Source organism: Haliaeetus albicilla, chromosome 4 (assembly GCF_947461875.1).
Source record: "Haliaeetus albicilla chromosome 4, bHalAlb1.1, whole genome shotgun sequence".
Classification (NCBI taxonomy): Eukaryota; Metazoa; Chordata; class Aves; order Accipitriformes; family Accipitridae; genus Haliaeetus; species Haliaeetus albicilla.
The window spans coordinates 30,754,395-30,772,979 of record NC_091486.1 but is presented as its reverse complement, the minus strand read 5'-3'; the positions used below and the strand labels follow the sequence as shown (position 1 = coordinate 30,772,979).

At 39.9% G+C, this 18,585-nt stretch overlaps 1 protein-coding gene across 13 annotated transcripts in view; it reads left to right on the top strand.

Annotated features, from left to right (window-relative positions):
* The first annotated feature begins 178 nt into the window (after positions 1-178).
* Positions 179-18,585, top strand: part of CARF (calcium responsive transcription factor) — a 41,033-nt gene continuing 22,626 nt past the window's right edge. For 9 of the 13 annotated variants that reach the window (XM_069781724.1, XM_069781723.1, XM_069781727.1 and 6 more), the window contains exons 1-7: positions 179-248; positions 5,724-5,845; positions 7,416-7,637; positions 8,748-8,868; positions 11,103-11,232; positions 12,849-12,933; positions 16,620-16,809. In XM_069781724.1, the coding sequence (XP_069637825.1) occupies positions 5,735-5,845; positions 7,416-7,637; positions 8,748-8,868; positions 11,103-11,232; positions 12,849-12,933; positions 16,620-16,809 (859 nt within the window). In that variant the 5' untranslated portion in view covers positions 179-248; positions 5,724-5,734. Of the gene's footprint in view, positions 249-5,723; positions 5,846-7,364; positions 7,638-7,755; positions 7,811-8,747; positions 8,869-11,102; positions 11,233-12,848; positions 12,934-16,619; positions 16,810-18,585 lie in introns of those variants that run through there. The other 4 variants (XM_069781728.1, XM_069781730.1, XM_069781732.1 and 1 more) reach the window with 4 other exon arrangements.

Sequence of the window (18,585 nt, the reverse complement as noted above, 5' to 3'; positions counted from 1 at the left end):
GGCGGCCGGTCGCCGCGGAGACCACAACGCCCGGCATGCCGCGCGCGCCCCGGCCCGCGAGCTGCGGCTCCCGAGGGGCTCCGCGCCGCCGCCTTCCCGGCGCCCTCCGCGCGCGCGCCCCCTCCTTCCCTCCTTCCCTCCTTCCCTCCCTCCTTCCTTGCCCCGCCGCCCGGCTGGAGGGCGGGCGCGGCGGCGCGCGTGCGCCGAGGGGCGGTCTGCATGGCGGCGCCTGCGGGAGCGGAGGCGAGGTTGAGTAGACTCCTTCGGGACCATCCTCCGCCGCCCCCCGCGGGAGCTGCGGCGGCCGGGCCGCCGTGGGCCGGGCCGCGCCCTTCCCTCGGCGCGGCGGGCGGGGCCCGCGCTCGTGTGTCCCGCCCCGGCGCTGTGGTGCGGAGGGGCGTGACGGGGGGGCGGGCCGGGGGTCGCAGGGTGAGGGGCAGGCGGTGAGGTGTCCCCCGTTCCCCTCAGGGCCGGGGCGTGGGGAGCGCTTTCCGTGGGGCAGTCGCAGGCCCTTGGGCCGCTGGAGGGGTGTCCCGTGCCTCCCCCTCCCCTGGGGGCCGCCGTGCCGCACCCCCGGCCGGGCCGGGGCGGTGCGGGGCAGCCCGCGGCAGCCCGCGGTACCGGCTTTGCCCCCGCGGCGGCGAGTAGTTCCCCGTGTGCGGCTGCGGCGTTGCCGGAGCGGGCGAGCCGGCGAGCGGGACAGTTGGCTGCTGATGGGGTGGTCTTGGCGTAACTTGGGTTGCGATTCTTCGCACGTAAAGTGACACAGCGACAATAAACTTCCTACTAAAAGTAATAAACCCAACATGCAGTGGACCCTAAAAGAAGCTCTCAGTGAATTCGCTTTTTTGGGAGAAAGCTGCTTGTGTGCATACCTGCTGTGTGCTTGGTTTATGTATATACTTTCCCGCCTTTTTGCCAGTTACTTGTGGCCTCTCGGAACAGCTGAGCTTGTCCTGTGTCCTGACTCGGGTTGAGGCAACTTGTTGGAGTGGGCAGGTGTTGAGTCTTGATGTTTTGTAAGACTCTGAAATCTCATCTCTTTCTTAAGTGTACTTAAAAGATCTAGCATTGTTTGTCAGTGTAATTGACACAGGTGCATTTTCCAGATACTTGTGCTAGCTACACAAAAGTGACTTCCTTGAGAAACCTTTTAAGTACGAGTCCCCAGATCTTCTGTCTATTCTTAACAGTATCTGCCTGCTCTTCCGTGACAGAGATAAGCTAAATCTCAAACCTGGTACAAGTTCATATAAATCTAATTGTAACTCATTTGTGTGAGGCTATCACTATGCTCTAATTTCCTCCCTGTTATGTTTTACTGTAATTTGTGCCCTTCATAATGGTGGTAAAGAAATGTCGTCAGAGGTAGCTTTTTCAGAGAGAGTGTTTAATTGTTGAAAGCTGTGCAATTATCTTAAATCTTTTTATAAAACCTCTGAAACATTTCACAGAAGACCCAAAAAAGATTGTTAGCGAGGCATTCGACTGTATGTGTTTCCTGTCATGAAGTAAAAATTAAAATCAGAATGGGGAATATTGTTGTCAGAAATGCTAAAAACATGAACTTGCACAGTCAAGCTTTGATCTCCTTTTTTTGTTATTGTTTTTTTTTAATGGGTATGCATTGAAAACTTGAAGCTTGAAAAATGTAAGAGAGTTCCCTTCCTTCTGCCTCGACGGAGTACTCCTAGGTAGAATGTGCTTGTTATCACAATGGACTTACCTGTTTTTTACAGTTTAGGTTTCTTCTTAGGACTAAAATCTTGCACTCTTGACTCTGTTTAAAATAACTAGTCCTGGCAGTTTGAAAGGCAGTGTTTCCCTTTGGAATCTGGCTGCATGTTGCCTTCACAAGGAGGCCTTGTAACTGAGGCAAGGCAGAAGCAAGTACTCATATGAAGCCTTAAAGTTATGTCAGTCTAGAACTGGTGTATTTTTAGGGACCACTGCTTGTAGTTGGTAGGTATAGGTATTACCATAGAATAAAGAATCGGAGACAAGAAAATGGAGAAATCTAATACTCTGCCTTAAGGCAGGGCAGAGGTGTGACTGGCCACTAATAGGATTTTAAAGTAAAGCTAGCTTGAGACTTCTGTTAGTGTCTTTAAAAGTTTATATATTAAGAAATAGTATGTGGTGTTCTGGATTAGAGAGGAGATTGCAACTGTTAGGAGAAAGGTTCACCTCAGAGTGGGCATTCAAATCCTGTTCCTGATGTTATACAAGTTGTGTCTGTGGATGACAGTGAGTGAGAACCTAGCGTATGCAAGAGGTGCCCTTGGCTTCGATAGCTGTATTATCATGGGAGTTCTTGATGGCTAAATAAATTGAGATCTGACTGCCTTTTGTGTTTTGCTAAATGATCTTGAACTATCAGTGCGTTTGTCTTTGGAATTGAACCACTGATGGTAATGTGTAGGCTAGATTGCAGTGCATAGTGTTGGCTCTCTTGAAGATCCCGTCCGTAAGATCCTGCGTAAAATGCTCACGATGGTTATTGTGTTTGCCTGCGCTAGCAGTTTCTGTGGCTGCTTGCTCTCTTTGTAGAGTTGAACCAGGGACAGCAATGGTGTATATTTCCCTTTATTTTGAGCAAAGTGCTTCCCACATGGAGGCAGGGTGAAGGAAGCAGTCCTATGGTGTTAAAATGCGCTAACCCTTGAGTTGGAAATGGCCTTGAAGTGGTGGACTTCATGGAGAGCAGCCTGTAGAGTGCTTTGGCTGAAGCTGCATAAAAGGCTAAAGCTGAGGCATGGACTGCTGCCTGTTTGATGTGTGCACTGAGGATACAGCTGTTGATCCCACTTTACACAAATATTAAACTCCCACATTTCTCCTTTATCTCGTTGTTAAATGTGGGTGTCGTGGTTTAACCCCAGCCAGCAACTAGGCACCATACAGCCACTTGCTCGCTCCTCCCCCTTCCCAGTGGGATGGGGAGGAGAATCAGAAAAAAAAAGTAAAATTCCTGGGTTGAGATAAGAATGATTTAACAACTAAAGTAAAACAACATGTATACTAACAATAATCATAATAAAATATAATGATTGTAATTAAAAGGAATATAACAAAAAAATCCCCCCCCCCAAAAAACAAACCAAAACAAAAAAGAGAACCCCAAGAGAATACAAGTGATGCACAATGCAATTGCTCACCACCTGCTGACCGATGCCTGAGCAGCAATCCGCCCCTCCTGGCCGACTCCCCCCAGTTTCTATACTGAGCATGATGTTCTATGGTATGGAATATCCCTTTGGCTAGTTGGGGTCAGCTGTCCTGGCCATGCTCCCTCCCAGCTTCTTGTACACCTGCTTGCTGGCAGAGCATGAGGAACTGAAAAATCCTTAACTTAGGATAAGCGCTACTTAGCCACAACTAAAACATCAGTGTGTTATCAACATTATTCTCACGCTAAATCCAAAACATACTGTACCAGCTACTAAGAAGAAAATTAACTCTATCCCAGCTGAAACCAGGACAGTGAGATACAATGGTGTTACACTGGAAATTTTTGTGCCATTCATGTAAAGTGTTTATGAAAAGAAGAGATACTTGTATTTTATTTACTCATTCATGACAGAATTTCCATACATATGTATATGTATACAGGATTTAACTCTTGTTTGGGGAATTTGTTAGCAATATTTATACAATTATAAAATTTATTAACTTTTATATTTATATTTTCTACATATTATATATTAGTATATATCATTTTATATTTAAAATTTATTAAAAGTATATTTCTTTAAGAGAAAAAAAACTTTTTTGTTTGGGGTTGCTTAGGTTAATGAAACCTGGATGGTTAAACCATGAAGTTCATTGTCCGGGCTGATCTGCGTGCCAATGGTTTGCGTGGGTTAGAACAGTGATTAGACAAAGTCACAGGGCAAAAATGTACCAAGGGCGTTTTTTAAACACAAAGATAAAACTTCAGATGCTTCTGGGCTGCTTGTAAGAGGAAGCTGGATAAATATCGCTGTATATTTACCCTACTGCTGTCGCTTTTCCCCCTGAGCTTTATTATTAACCAGTGTTAGATACAGGATATTGGGCTACTCAGGCCATTGGTCCATCCTGATATAGCCATCCTTGTGTTCTGTACTCGAGTTCCACCACACTCAGGGTACGCACCATCGGTATCCCTGGACAAAACTTCAGTTTATCTCAAAGAATTAAATGTGTTGCTTTGGCAAAACTGACATATCTTCTTTACATCTTTTAACTGAGGGGAAATGGTGGAGTGATGATGAAATCTAGTTTTCTGTCTTTTTTTCATTTGCTGCTAACATGCTTCAGACATTTTAACTGAAACATCTCATAATTGTTCTCAGATCCAAAGCTATGAAATATTTGGTAAACATGAGGTAACTTCATTTGGAACTTGGTTTGGAGTGTCATCACTTGAAAACTGAATGGAAAAATAAATTTGCTTCAGATGAAAGTATTTAGTATATTGAGCATATGAGCAGCTTAACTTCACAATGTTTGTATCAGCAGGATGCTTTATTCAGCTTCAAAAGCCAAGGAGATGTGGATTTACTTTGCCTGTGGTCCTTTATATCTTTGCAAAGCAAAATAAATTTGTGCTTTCAGGGTTGTACAGTTCTTTTCAAGTGACTCTTTAGCCTTTTACGCTCTCCTTACTAAAGCTGTAAACAGTTGAAATACCACAGCCAAGAAGGTCCATCTCAAGGAATTTAATATGTGGTGTGGTGAAGAAGATAAAGCTGGTAGAAGTCGTGTACTAATATAACACTGCCTGTCTTTAAAACAAATAATGAAGGAAAAAATCCTGAACACCCTTCCGCCTCCCTCACCCCAAACTGCAGGAATTAAGTTTTCTTCTGTTCAGTTTGGCATCTTAGGTGTGTAGTCTAGTATGTATGTACTCTAGTAACATAGACGCCAAGTTCATTTGTCATTTTGTCTCATTGCTTATGAATATTTGGGATTGGTCACTGCTTTAAAGGGCGTACTGTCTGGGTGAAAGCCTTATCCTGTGGATGTGGCAATTCACTGTCCAATATTATCTGTTTGCTTGAAGGTTTGTAATGGGCAGCTGAGCTCCTTGAATTACTTTTCTTTGGGATAGGAGGTGAATCTCCGAAGTGCCGGGAACTCTGTCTTTTTGCCTTTTATCACGTGATTCATGCCAAATTTAGTTTCAGATATCTGGCGTTTTTCCTGCCAAAGCTTACTGCTGTAGACTAACAACAGTAATTTTATTTCATTTATATGTTGTTTTATAACCCTTTAAAACAAATATAATTTACTTCAAGATGGCTGCATGACAGAGTTGGGTAACACAAATCCTGTCTGTTGATTATGGAAGTAGGTGACTAATATTTTTGTAAAACAGTGCTGGCATATCTTTAAATATCAAGTGTTTTCTAGATGTGTTATGGTTGTTAGCTGAGTGCTTGTGGACATATTTAGATGAAAATCATGAGAGTGTGTAAGTGTGTTTTGTATCTGTGTGTACAATGACAAGTCAAGCAAATTGTCTTACACAAGAGGCTGAACTATACCGGACCAACACACTGAAATTTTTCTGCAGTGGGTAATGAAGTGATAAAGAGGCAAGAATTTCTTGAGGGCTTTGATGTTAGCTTGCAATGGCGTTAGAACTTAGAAGACTAAATTTGTAAGACCAAAAAAAATGTCTTGGTTGAGGCTAAAGTACAGAAGGCTGAAATAAACTTTTGTGACTTTTTCAGGTCATCTTGTAATGGAAAAAAATGGAGCTGACCATGACATTCCTATGGAAGGATCTAATGATTTGTTCGTAGGGAACTGTGATAGTCCAGGAGAGTCAGAAACAAATGATCAGGTTTTTCAGGTGAGGTATGAGTAGCCTGTCTTTGTAGCTGCTTTCTTTACATCCTTTCTGATGAATTTATAGTATGATAGTCCATCAATGTGTTTTTTCTTGCCTTTATAATAATACATCATGTCTTTTTAAAAAGTACAGCATTTCCTTCCCTTGGATTCTTGTGCCATTCAGTTTTGAACCGATAAATATCCGGATGTTACATGTAATGACAACTTTTAGTAATTATATTAATAGAACCTATTAGAGTGCTGAAGAAACATATGTTTTATTGTGTTAACGAAATCCTTTAATAAAAGAATATTTGATGACATGCTTTGGAGTAGGAGGGGTTCAGAACACTGGAAAATCAGGTCAAATTGCTTAGTGACCAAATGTGGCAAGTAAGAATCCAGGGACACAAGACATCTGTGTAGGTATTGGGGAAGGGGAGTCTTTAATGCATTTATTATCAAATATTGCCAGATAGCCCTAGCCAGAGGGATTTCTGTGCATAAATGTTCTTCTGCAGATTACTTCAGCTAGCATAAAATATAATTCAGGTAGTGATTTATTAGTGTGCTTATGGTCTCTACACAATGTCTTTAACACAACTAGTGCCATTTATTTGTCGCTGCTTTTCTGGTGTAGTTTACAGTAGACAGTTTTATCACAGAAGATTTATACCTGCAGAACTTTTGAGAAGGTTACTTGGCCCAGGTCTGACTTAATGTTAAATTTAGAAATATTTTTGCCAACTCTTTGGATTTGTAGTTTACAACTTTTTGTAGCAGAAACGTCAGAGTTGCTTGCATGATTGCTGCAAGAGATACGACAAATGACACTCCTTGCATTGGCCAAATGACAGCCTGACATGATATTTTGCACAAGGGCTGGCTATTTCCCATTATTTTTACATGTTTAATATTTGTGTTGTCAGAGTTTCAACGTGACAGATATTTGTGCTTAAACGCTTACATTTAATGAAAATGGGATGTGCTGTAAGAACTTGATACTGCAAGCTTGATGAGAATAAGCTCTGAGTACTTATTTTTTTGACTTGCAAAATCTGATTCTTGGTCTTGGACTGTATAATTCTTGGACTTGAATTGGTGGTTTTGTGTTGCTTGTGTTTCTTCTGTGATAAAGAATTAAGAAAGCATATAGAGATTTTTGTCTTTGTAGCTAAATGCATGTATCTAAAGGCCAAGTAGAATAGTATCTAGGTTTTCTTTTGAAGTCAAATCAAGTTGGTGGATGTTGTACATTTGGGAGGTTTTGGTATAAGTTCTCTCAGTTTCTGGGTAGACTTGAGATATTTTGAAGTGATGGAGTGGTTTTGGGAAACAGATTTTGGGCACAAGGGATTTTCTTTCCCCGAAGTAGAGAGAGTTTATTCTAGGAAGCAGAAACATGAATACATTTTCAGTATGGAAATGGAAAACAGAACTGCTAATAATAGCCTCTTGATCAGAAGGACAGGAGCTCCCTCCACATATACAATACAGCACACTGGTTTTAAATGTTCTTTTCTTTTTTTTCTTAATAGATATTGCTACTCAAGATTAAAGTACATTTTACTGTTCTTCCTCTGTGAAAGCATCTAACCTGCATGGATTCCAGGGATCCATTGTTTGGACAGAGTGACTCTCCCGCAGCCTTGCCCATCACAGTACGCCTCTCGGGCAGTTCTCAATCGTTGTCTGTGCCCGTGCGGCCCCCCCAGCCGCAGCCTCGCTCTGCAGAGGAGTTCCACCTGGTAGACCAACCCGGGCAGCCTCTCTATGAGCTGCAGCCCCTAGGAGGGCCCAGTGCATCGATGGTGAGTGTGTCTGAAAGCAGGGGAGATGGTGTATTCACAGAGGAGGGAGCTCTTTGAAGAACTCTTTTATATGGTGCTTGTTTGTTGTAACAACGGCTGATTCAGACTTTATCTTTAGCAACAAGGTGAAACTTTTCAGTGGTTCAGTTCATGCTCCAGCTGCCCTTCCTCAGGTAGGCAAATCCCGTCTGCAGCCATTACTAATTTTATTAAACAACTTTTGTCATTATCAAGCCTGGATGTTATTGTGTGATGAGATCTCATAGTTCTACCACTGCTGCTTTCTCTATATTCCCTGGATAAGTGTCTCTGTGTTTTTTTTTTGGGGGGGGGGCAGATTGGAACATTGGCAATAAGCTAACCCACTATGTCTCTCCTCCCCTCCCCGCCCCAATTAATTTGCTTAAAACAGCGCTTTGTAATTCTTAACACTCATTTTGTAAAAAGGTAACTCTCTCACCCAGAGGGTTTGGTTGGCATGTGTTGTACTGTCACTAAAGACACTTCACCCATTTAAAGTGTAATAAATCAGAAACAAGATGATATTTTATGTTACACTAGGTTTTGTAACATTGTTGGGAACAAGTCCTTGGTAGTTATGGGAAAATATACCATAAGGAGTTGTTTAAGTTTTCCAGAATTCTAGGAGATTTAATTTTTTTTTTTTTTAAGTCCTGGAGCTTTTCTTCTACCTCCTTTTGTATAAAATGCTGTCCATAGAGGTCAGTGTCTTAGGAGTAAAGGTCAATAATTTTATATGTTGTGATTAATTCTGCTAGTCCATGAATGGAGTTACACTGAATCCAGCTATGAATAGCTTTCAGGCTTTTGATAGCTTTAATAATAGTGTTGTAAGTTTCAAATAAATGTGTAATTCATTGTAGAATCCTCTAAGTTTTTTTATTATTATTTCCTTTTATCAATTAAAGGGCTATTTTAAAAGACGGAAAGTAATTTTAAGAAATTGACAGTAAATAGGCAGTTTCCTTATTATGTGAAATCAAGTTAATTTACAGGCCCTAATTCCAACCAAAATATTTCCTGTTCTGGCAATAAGCAAACCCATTTGTGAACTAGTGCCATTCAAGCTTTGGTGTAATTGCCTTACAGATGATTGTTGCCAGCCAGTCAGAAAATGGACAGGTGCTGCATGTCATTCCTTCTGCCCAGCCAGGAATGGCCCAAGTGATCATTCCTCAAGGTCAACTTCTGGATGTGACCAGCACACAGGGTGAGTTTAATCTGTGGGACTTGAGGGTGTGTGTTCTTGTGGCTTCATGATCTCTTCCGTAACACCTTGTTTGTATGTGTTTCCTTTCCTTAGTCAGTTACAAGACAAAAGTACGTGCTTACTGAATCTGCTTTCTGATTCTGAATCTGGCACCCCATACACCACGTTTTCTGTTGGGCAAAAGCCTTGTGAAATAAGAGCTATTATGTTAATTTTAGATATGCAATGGATAGATTGAGATATCGAGCACAAAGCTGCTTTTTGCCTTATTTACCATTCATAAGGATATTTGTGCCAAGTCAGACAGCTATATTAGCAGCTTCAAATTTTCACTGTCTGTTTACTTCATTTTGAGTGAAGTAGTTAATTCATGTAACGCAGATAGAAGAATTAATGTTCTGGTCTGTTCCAGAGATCAGTGTTGATGATGCATCTTTTGTGAAGCCAGAAATGAAGTACCTAGGTAGAAATTTAGTTCCCAGTGAAGAAAATGAGATGTAACTTTCACTTCATTGCTGAATTTTTTCCCTCACTGTGTTAATTGTCACATTTTAAGTATCTGGTGAGATGCACAACTAGAAGCGCAAATTTTAAGCTTTTTGCTAGAAAAGGGACATAGTGAAATCTGAAGGCATTGATTATTTATCTGCAAGCCTTGCTGGGTGGCAAAATGCTGTGTACTAGTTTGCATTCACAGAATAAGACTGAGAACTAGGTTGTCACATTTTGTTAAACTCTCCAAGGTTTTTTAAAATTTTGCATTTTCTGTATAAAATTCTCAAAATCTGAGCAAATTCTCAAAATCTCAGCACTAGATAAGTGCTCTTATGGAATGAGAGCTCAAACGTAAGACTAGAATCCTGATGCTGGGTGGATAGAAAAGAGTTGGGATTCAAGTCATGATCTTTTCACTTAGAGTTGGAATATGGTTTCATGACCTTGCATTGAAAGGCTTGCTTCTACACTAATGCTCATCCTTCTCTCCCTCTCCACCTGCTCTTGTGGGTGTAAAACCACTCTCTGGTTACAGTGTATTCACAAGTGACTTTAAGCTGACTGTAAGCCTTTAGTTACTAAAGAATTGCTGCTACTTTTTGTAGGCAATAAGTTGCAATGCTGAATAGTATTTTTGTATTCCCATTTTTCATCCTAAGTGGGGCTCCCTGTTTGGAAATAGCTCAGTTTCACAGTGTTTGAATACATGTTCTACAACAGTGCTACAGGGGTTTTTGTTTGTTTGTTTTTTTCCTAGAGACTTACTGTATAAAAGACTCTGTACTTATCTGATTTTTAAAAGACAGTTAGGAAGACTTGTTGGTGATTTACTATGGAGATTAAAGGGGAAGGAGAATGGACTGTCAAACCTTGAGTTTCACTTGCCTGCACATGGTGGTAATGCATGAAATGGCACAGGCTTCAGAGTAGGCCGTAGTGTCTTAAGGGCACATCTGTGTAGAAGGAACCAGTGCTTTGAGCTTTGAGCCAGAGTGGTGGTACTCTGAAATGCATACTTTTGAATCTTCTGGAACAAGTTTTCTAGCGGAGTGATTTCTGTACTGAGTCAATAGCTTATCACTTTCTCAGGATGGGGGAAAGAGGCATCTAAAGAGAGCTCCCTTTTCTTTATGTTGAGACCAAAGTATCAAATATCTGCTTTCACAGTTTTCCGTTATGTTTTTTTTAACTACACACACAGGCTTCAATCTAACAGTATTGTTTTGGCTTATGGATTGCTCCCTGTTATCAAGAAAGGCTAAAACATTTGTTCTAACAGCATGTCAGATTCAATTACAAGAGGCCTTTTTTTTTCTTGTTTAGGTGTTCTTTTCTAAGTACAAAGCAATATCATAATCTCCTTTTTTCTTAGTTGAGAAGCAACCAGTGTGTTATTTGCAGCTGAACAAAATAGTGTGCAATCCTATATGGATTTGTGAAAATGTAAAGCAGAGTAATTTACAAGTTCTTCTTATTATTTGCTTTGTTGTGGAAGGATTCTTTAGCCGTAGCGTGATTACCAAAGTCCTTGAGTACAACCAACCTTATCAAGTGTATCTTCATATGTATGCCTAGAGTTTGAGTATTGATTCACAACTATTAAACTACTTTATCATCTAGAAATCCTATTTCATATGTCAAAATGCTTGCTTTTCCAACACACAAAGTTTAATCGTAGCTTGTCATTTCCCCATTCTGAGTTCAGTTATTAACCAGAAGACTGTTGTATTTTTGCAAAGATGTTTCGGAAGAGAAGTGTGGTGATGGGAACTTGCAGACTGTGGCGGTGGCTGCTATAGCAGACAGTGCAAGCAGTTACATTCTACATCCACAGGCATCTCTCACCGTATCAAAAAAAACAACCACCAGGTAGGTCAGGAGTTAAAAGGATGAACAATCACTTTGATCCACTGTTAGTACTGCCTTTTTTTCCTGCCGTTTGTTTTTGCAATGGTTATCACAAAATTAGTATAGAATGGAGGTTATGAACCCTTAGTATTACTGAATGATGTCTAGCTAACTGTGTTTGCAGGCGGCTTTTGTACGTGCTAGAGCAGTGGAAAAAGCAATTGAAGTACCTATATTCCAGAAATAGTTGGATATATTCTGTCCAGAACAATAGGTGGGCCTTTAAAGTAACACAGTGCAAATTACTGAAATCACTCCAACTAGACACTAATACTGCCATCCAAGAGTTGAAAGTGATCCAGTGAAGGAACTGCAGGGAAAGTTGACGTTTGAGTGAGCAGAATTTCTTGTATGAGTATATTAAAACCTATATAAACTATCCTCCCGCAAGAAGAGTTAATTGTAGAGAGAGAGATTTCAATAGTCAGCATTAACAGGAAGAGCCTAATCTTTGTTCTCTGGATAACTTCTTCAGCTTCCTTTGATAAATATGAGAAAGTAGCTGCTAACAGTGTGTTTCGGTGGAACATCTAGACAGGCAGATTGGTTATCAAAATTTCTAAAGTTAAAATAGTTGTTATGTTTTTCTTCTCTTGATGTCCACTTGATTCTGTCCCCATGCTAAGTGATGCGTACTATTTTAATTCCTGAATACTCTGAAATTCTTTTTTGCTTAAAAAACCCCCGAAACCAAATCATAGAATCATTTAGGTTGGAATAGACCTTTAAGATCATCAAGTCCAACAATCAACCATGCCCACTAAACCAATCAAACAAAACAACAACAAAAAAACTCCCCAAAAAATCTAAAGACGACGTTTGCTCTGTGGACTGCAGGCTGGCTTTGCATTGGTTTATGCTCTTTTGAAATCAAGATGTGGAAGAGATTAATCTCACTACAGCACAAATTATATATATTCAAGAAACATTTAAAAGAAGAGAAACAGTTTGTGAATGGATTTTGTGGACACAGTCTGTACCTGTTAGAAAAATAATCCTGGAAAGGAGACATGTTTGTATGGACAGGAGGTGATGCACTTGAGTTTTGGAATAATAAACATTGAGTAAGCACTGTTTCTGCCCCAGGGTTTAGGGTATGGAGAAACTAGATATGTACATAAAATAGCTATTGGAGCTGGTTTTCAGTAATTTAAAATATACTAAAATGTGCAGCATGTAACAAGTGTTTGATATTGGTTTTAATCTTCAGCATTCTACCATCAGTCTGCATAAGAAAATTATCAAGATAATCAACCTGTCTATTTCACCATGTCTTGTCTATTGCTGTCAAGTAATAATACTGAGAATACTGAATGCTCAGAGGACTTCTTGAATGTAGAAAACAGTGGTTTTTTCAAATACTTATATTTACTGTGAATTATTTCAACAATGAAATAGAATATTGGGAAAATGAACCCCAGATTTTTAAAGCAAGTTGATACAATATCTGTAGTTTGATCATATGCTGTAGGGTTATACATAATGCACTGATCTGATATGTTACCTGTAGTTTAGACTAAATTGTTGCTTTCTTGGATGTCTGTATAGACTTCTGCTATATTTTTTTTATTTTTCAGGATAGTGGAAGATCCCTTTCCTGTCCCTCTCCAGCCATTGCCACCAAATACGCCTGCATGGGCACGCCGTCTCAGGAACTGTGAGGTGGGCTGCAAAGAATTCTGACTTGATGTTTTATCATCTAGGTCTAAGATATTGATCCTATTCCATGAAAGGAATAATTCATAGTTGTAGAAGTTGTGTTCAAGCTTCCTGATATTATGAAATAGTACTGGTACAAACTGGTACTACTAGCACATTTAAACACATAAAATGCTATGGTATCCCTTCCTTTTTTGGGAATGCTAGCATAACTGACCATCAAGAACTCCTGAAGCAAAAAATGTGCTTCTGAAATCTCAGTGCCATACAGCGCTGGGAAAGCCATTGTGCGCCATGTTACAGTTCACTCTTGAACTACAGTGCAAGCTCTGTTGTCTTCTGCTGAGCAAACTGGTTTTTGTTGCCCTTAGTGATCCATTAATTAAAGAAGAAAATTGCTTTTGTATGGTCTAAGTCTGCAGCTGTTCATATTGTCACATAGAACTCAAAATCCCTATAACTTGCCAGCGTCAAGTCTGGGACTTAGAGTACCTTAATCTCAATGTTTTACTAAGGATTTCTATTTTAGATACTCTCACAGAATTTTTTTTTTTTTTTTTTGTACCAGCATCGTTACCTGTGCTTGTCGTCTCTTTTGTTAAAAAGTGCTCTGACTTTATTCCCTGTGATGGCTTTTGACCTAAACAGAACTCTCTTTATTTGCATATTGTTAGATGTCTGCAGAGCTGTCCTGATGACTGGGGGGATATCAACAGCTAGAATGCATCATAAATCACTTAAAAGGAAGGGAGGGGAGATGGGAAGATTCTTGAGAGATCACCTATCCCTTCCTCCTGCTACCAGACTCTTCTGATAGATGTTTATTTTGCTTTCCCTTAATACTTTTTTAAAGGAAAACTCATACCCTCTCTAGCTGGTTCACCTCTTCAGATATCCCTACCATTTGAGGTTTTTCCTATTTTCTTGGCCACTGATAACTGGAAATTGCAGTTGCAGGGACTTAGAAATTGAATTTCTTTCTGTATCCACTTAGAAATAACTTTTAAATTAACTTAATATATTAATCTATTCCTCTTTTTATATGCCTGTTATTTCATACAAACAGTACTGTCCATTATTATATCCACTTAAATGTTAAGAGGTCAAAAATCAATAACATTAATTCTTCCATGGTGGAGATACCATTTTCACAGAATGAGTCACTTAATTCAGTTGGCCAGTGAGTTGTTAAAGTCCAATAAGATCTATAACCCTTATTACTGTGTTTTTAGCACTGTGGCACATATTTTCCTGTCCTAACATCCAGGTAGCTTACCTGAATCATTTATTTTTGGTTTCATTTTATAGGAGGACTTGTATTATGATCTGCTTCATCTATCTGAGTCTATTATGAGCAATTTCACCTGCTGTGTTTAAAATTCACAGCAGCAGCATTTATAGAAGAGTTCTTGTTTTTAAAGAAAAGGAAATCAAAATGTTGTCTGTTTGAATGTGTTCTGAGGATGTAGAACATCTGCCTCTGCTGTTCAGCAGAACTAGTGCCCCTATGCATTAATCCTCCCTGTTCCTTTAAAAAAAAAAAAAGTTATTTTGTTGCTGTTCTGCCTGCAAAGTCAGCCCATCCAGGGAGGAATAACTCAAATCCTCTTCCTCCTTGTGTGTTATCAGCAGAGTTGCTTTGCTGAGTTTGTCAGTTACACAGTGTAAGTCCATTGGAGACTGCTAGGATGCATGTGCCTTTTCATGGGCACAGACTCGAGACAATGGGATTTTGAGGTGTCATTTATCTTTCAGGTGTGACTGTCTTGCAGAATGTTTTGTTACTAGTAACAGGATTGAAAGGTCCAACTGGAATTTGGAGATCTAGTAGAGGTGCAGATGATTATATCAACTCACAGTTCCACTCTTTCAGTTACTTGCCAGAATAGAAACAAATGTAAACAGTGTTGAAGTCTGTGAATTTCACAGAAGATGCAAGCAGATGAAGCCATGGTGTGGCCCAGGTACATGCTACCAATTGTGTATCCTAGGGAGCTGGCCAGGACTGAACTCTGAAGGGCAATGACTCCTTTGGCAATTAGTACTGCAGACAAACGCAGAGCAATATAAGCTGCAGCTTTCCAAAATTAGCACTAAGCTCTGTGTTTGGTGTTGATTCCCTGACTGCCTTGAAATGTTCAGCTTACACTTGCTGTGCATAGACAGTGTAATGCCTCTGGTATCCTGCTGCTGTTAGTTCACTCAAGGAAAACTGCAGTCTTGATATGTGTACTTCAGTGTAAGCTTTTATGTACCCTTGCTGAGGTAAGGCCAGCAGGGAGAAAAGGAATGCCCCTTTTTTTGGCTTGTAGCTTGGCTGGAGTTAAAGAGTTGGAGAGTATTCGATTACTTTGAGGTAATTAAATTGTTAATAAAAAGTGGATTTGAAAAATAAATGGTTATTTTCTACAACCTACTTAGTTTTCAGTGGTCTGATCAGGATGCATTTCCAGCATGTATCAGCATACTGAAATACAGTGTAATTAAAAACTGCATTAATTAATCAACTCTACAAAGCTAAGTTCATTTGTTTGTGTGGAGCAGATGGTTTCACTTGTCCATTTGTTCCTACTTGGGAAGCTCCTAGAGAGCAGGGATTCTATGTGCTGTATGACTTTCTTCTCCTCCTCCCCTCCCACCAATTTTGGGAAAATGATTGCTCTTGCGCAGAAGTAAAGCCAGAATAGGAGACAGTGCCGTAACTGTTACTGCTACTTTTCTGGCACAACAGTTTTATCAGTCTTCTCATCTCCCTAGAGTAAGGCCAATGACCTATTTATAGTGACAGGTATAAGATATGGAAAGAAAAATGCTGGTCACGCAATATTCACTGTGTGGAGTGGTACTGTAATCCCTCTTGCGAAAGGGGGCATCCCAGGTTTCTGTAAAGAAGGTACTTGTGGTACTTCTCAGGCTGCCTTACTTCTCCTGGATTTTTCAGATCAAGTTTTGGACAGAAATGTTATTTATAATTTCTGGCTAAACAATTGCCAGCTTCTCTTCCCCACCACAGCTGTTTGAGCGCAGCCTATGCAGATTTTCTTAACTGCTGGAGCAGTGGGCTTGCAGTGCAGTGAGCTGCTGAAGTGTAAGCAGCTGGTGTCTCAGAACGACTCATGCAGCCGGTGCATACATAACCCTCTGCTTTTAGGCTTGCGCTAGCAGCAGCACTGTGCTGGCCCAGTTCATTCACAAGGTGTTCATTTGTTCTTTGTTGACTTTAGGTCTTGCTAACCACAGACTCAGTGCAGCACGTGTGTGTTGAAGTAGATGCATAGACAGTTTTTAATGCCTCAGAGATTCTCTGTGGGAGTCAAGTGAAAATGTTTGCCTAAGACAAATTTGTGTAGGAGGTGACTGCAACTGGTGTGGTGGCAGAAACAACAGGAGTGAAGTTGTCCTGTGGAAATCAGAGTTGGCAGTAACTGTAATCTTTTCAGGGGTTCTTGGTTTACTTAGGGTCTTGGAGGGCTGACAAACTCCTGACCTCAGTGGGGACTGTTCTGGTGTTAGATCTTATGGTAAATCTATTTGTGAGGATACTAGTATGGGGAAAAAAACCATCAAACACCAAAAATCTGGGCCTGTGTCCTCACCTGCCAGAGTCCCTGACTGCTTTTGTTTTCTTGTGTAATGTTCAGCAGTCAGCTGGGTGAATAATCCTATTATTTCACCTCCTTTCCATGCAGAAAATTGGGGACTCGTACCGCGGCTATTGTGTGAGCGAGACAGAATTAGAGAGCGTTCTAACGCTACACAAGCAGCAAACACAAAGTGTGTGGGGGACGCGCCAGTCTCCAAGCCCAGCCAAACCTGCCACACGGTTGATGTGGAAATCTCAGTATGTCCCATATGATGGGATCCCCTTTGTCAATGCAGGTAACTAACTTTTATTTTAATAACTACTTTCAAAATTTCAACATCAGTTGCTAACTGGCCATAAAGAAGGATCTTTATGGTGTTCCTTAGTGTTGGTAAAGTCAAGGCACAAACATAAAAAAAGAGCAGCTTGGGCACCTCCATGACACAGTCTGAAGGAGCTTGTTTCCCTGAAACCACGGGCTTATGTTTTGTTGTGATTATTTCCTTTTGTTCTTTAGAAATAAATTACTAAGTACCATTTGATGGGGTTTTTTGTGATGAGATCTTTAGGTGGAGATCCCATCTGCTCCATCAGGATGTGAAAGTTCTCGTAAGGGTAAGAGCTTGTTTGAGTATTCTTGCCTAACTTGGAGATCCTTTGAAGAGTTTGTTCCGCAGGAGTCAATAAACTATTTAAGTGGCACCCTTTAAAAAAACTAATTAAATTTAAAAGACAAAATAAACTGCAACATATGTCAACAGGCAGATTTTTGGTTTTTAAAATGAGTGTGCAGACTTCACAGGTTGGTAATTTAGCTCATGCAATGCATATGTGAGATTACTAAAGAGTTCATTCAGATATGAAATGAACAGGTTTTAATTGTTACATAGGGATCATGAATGACTGGAATGTAGGTTATGTGCTTGTTTTTTTCTTTTTTTTTTTTTTTTCCTGAAAGTAACTGAAAAAGTGAAATGTTAGCACCAGTTTTAAAGCTTCAGCCATAAACTGTGAGGTATAAGAAAACTAAGAACAAAGCCAAAACAATTTACGCTTTTATTTTTTCCTCAAAATGTATATGAGACATCTTTAGTTCCCTCTAAGATTTGCCTGATAAATTAGTTGCCCCACAGTATGATATTTAGACCAAAAACACACATAGATTTTTTTTTTCTTTAAAATGTTGTAGACTAATAGAGACTCACATTATTAAATTGTAATATTTTTTCGCTTTGCTCAGACCTCCAAACAGGCATTGGGTATATTTTTAACATGTTGCCTTTCCAATACATTTAGGTTTAGTTTATAACTCCTCTATGAAGAGCATTCATTAAAATCCTTTACACCTGTAGAGCAGAGGCTGTAAATATGATTTACTGAACTGCAGTTTAAATCCCAGATAACTGAATTCTGAACAGTGCAGGACAAAAGTGGTATTTTTGAGGAACTTATCCCTTCTGCATAAGTGTAACCAATCTGTAATACCTTCCCTGCTGTGCTTCAGCTGTGGGAAGGTGGCTAGCTTCCTGTAGTGTAAAACATGCACTAATCATCAAAATCTTGTTTGTTATTTTTAGTAAGAATTTTGGATAGTTGATACTTTCATAAAACAAGGGCCCCATCAAATTGCTTTTGAGATTCATATTAGCAAGGACTAGTTTAAAGCTGTTGAAGTCTTTTCAATCCTAGAACTTGTATTTTGTTCTTGAAAAAGAGACAAGATATCTGTTTGTTATACATAGTTCTCTTTTAAATTTCCTATTTCTTTATTTGCATTGATTTTTTTAAGTTTGGTTTTTTTGTGTTTTTTTTTTAATGTCACACTCTAAGGCAATAAAACATTGGGTATCTTATGGAAACACATTATGTTGCTGTTGTGGTTCTTAAAAAGGTTTTGGTTATATCACTTGTTGTATAGGCAGCTCCTTGCCTGCATACTGGAGTATATGAATTATAAATAAAAAATAACTAAACGTGACGTGGAATAAATTGGGAAGAATTTCTTGACCACTTTAGTGCTATGCCTGTTACCCCTTTTGTTAGAGGTCTGACTAGAAGTTGTCACTTACTTC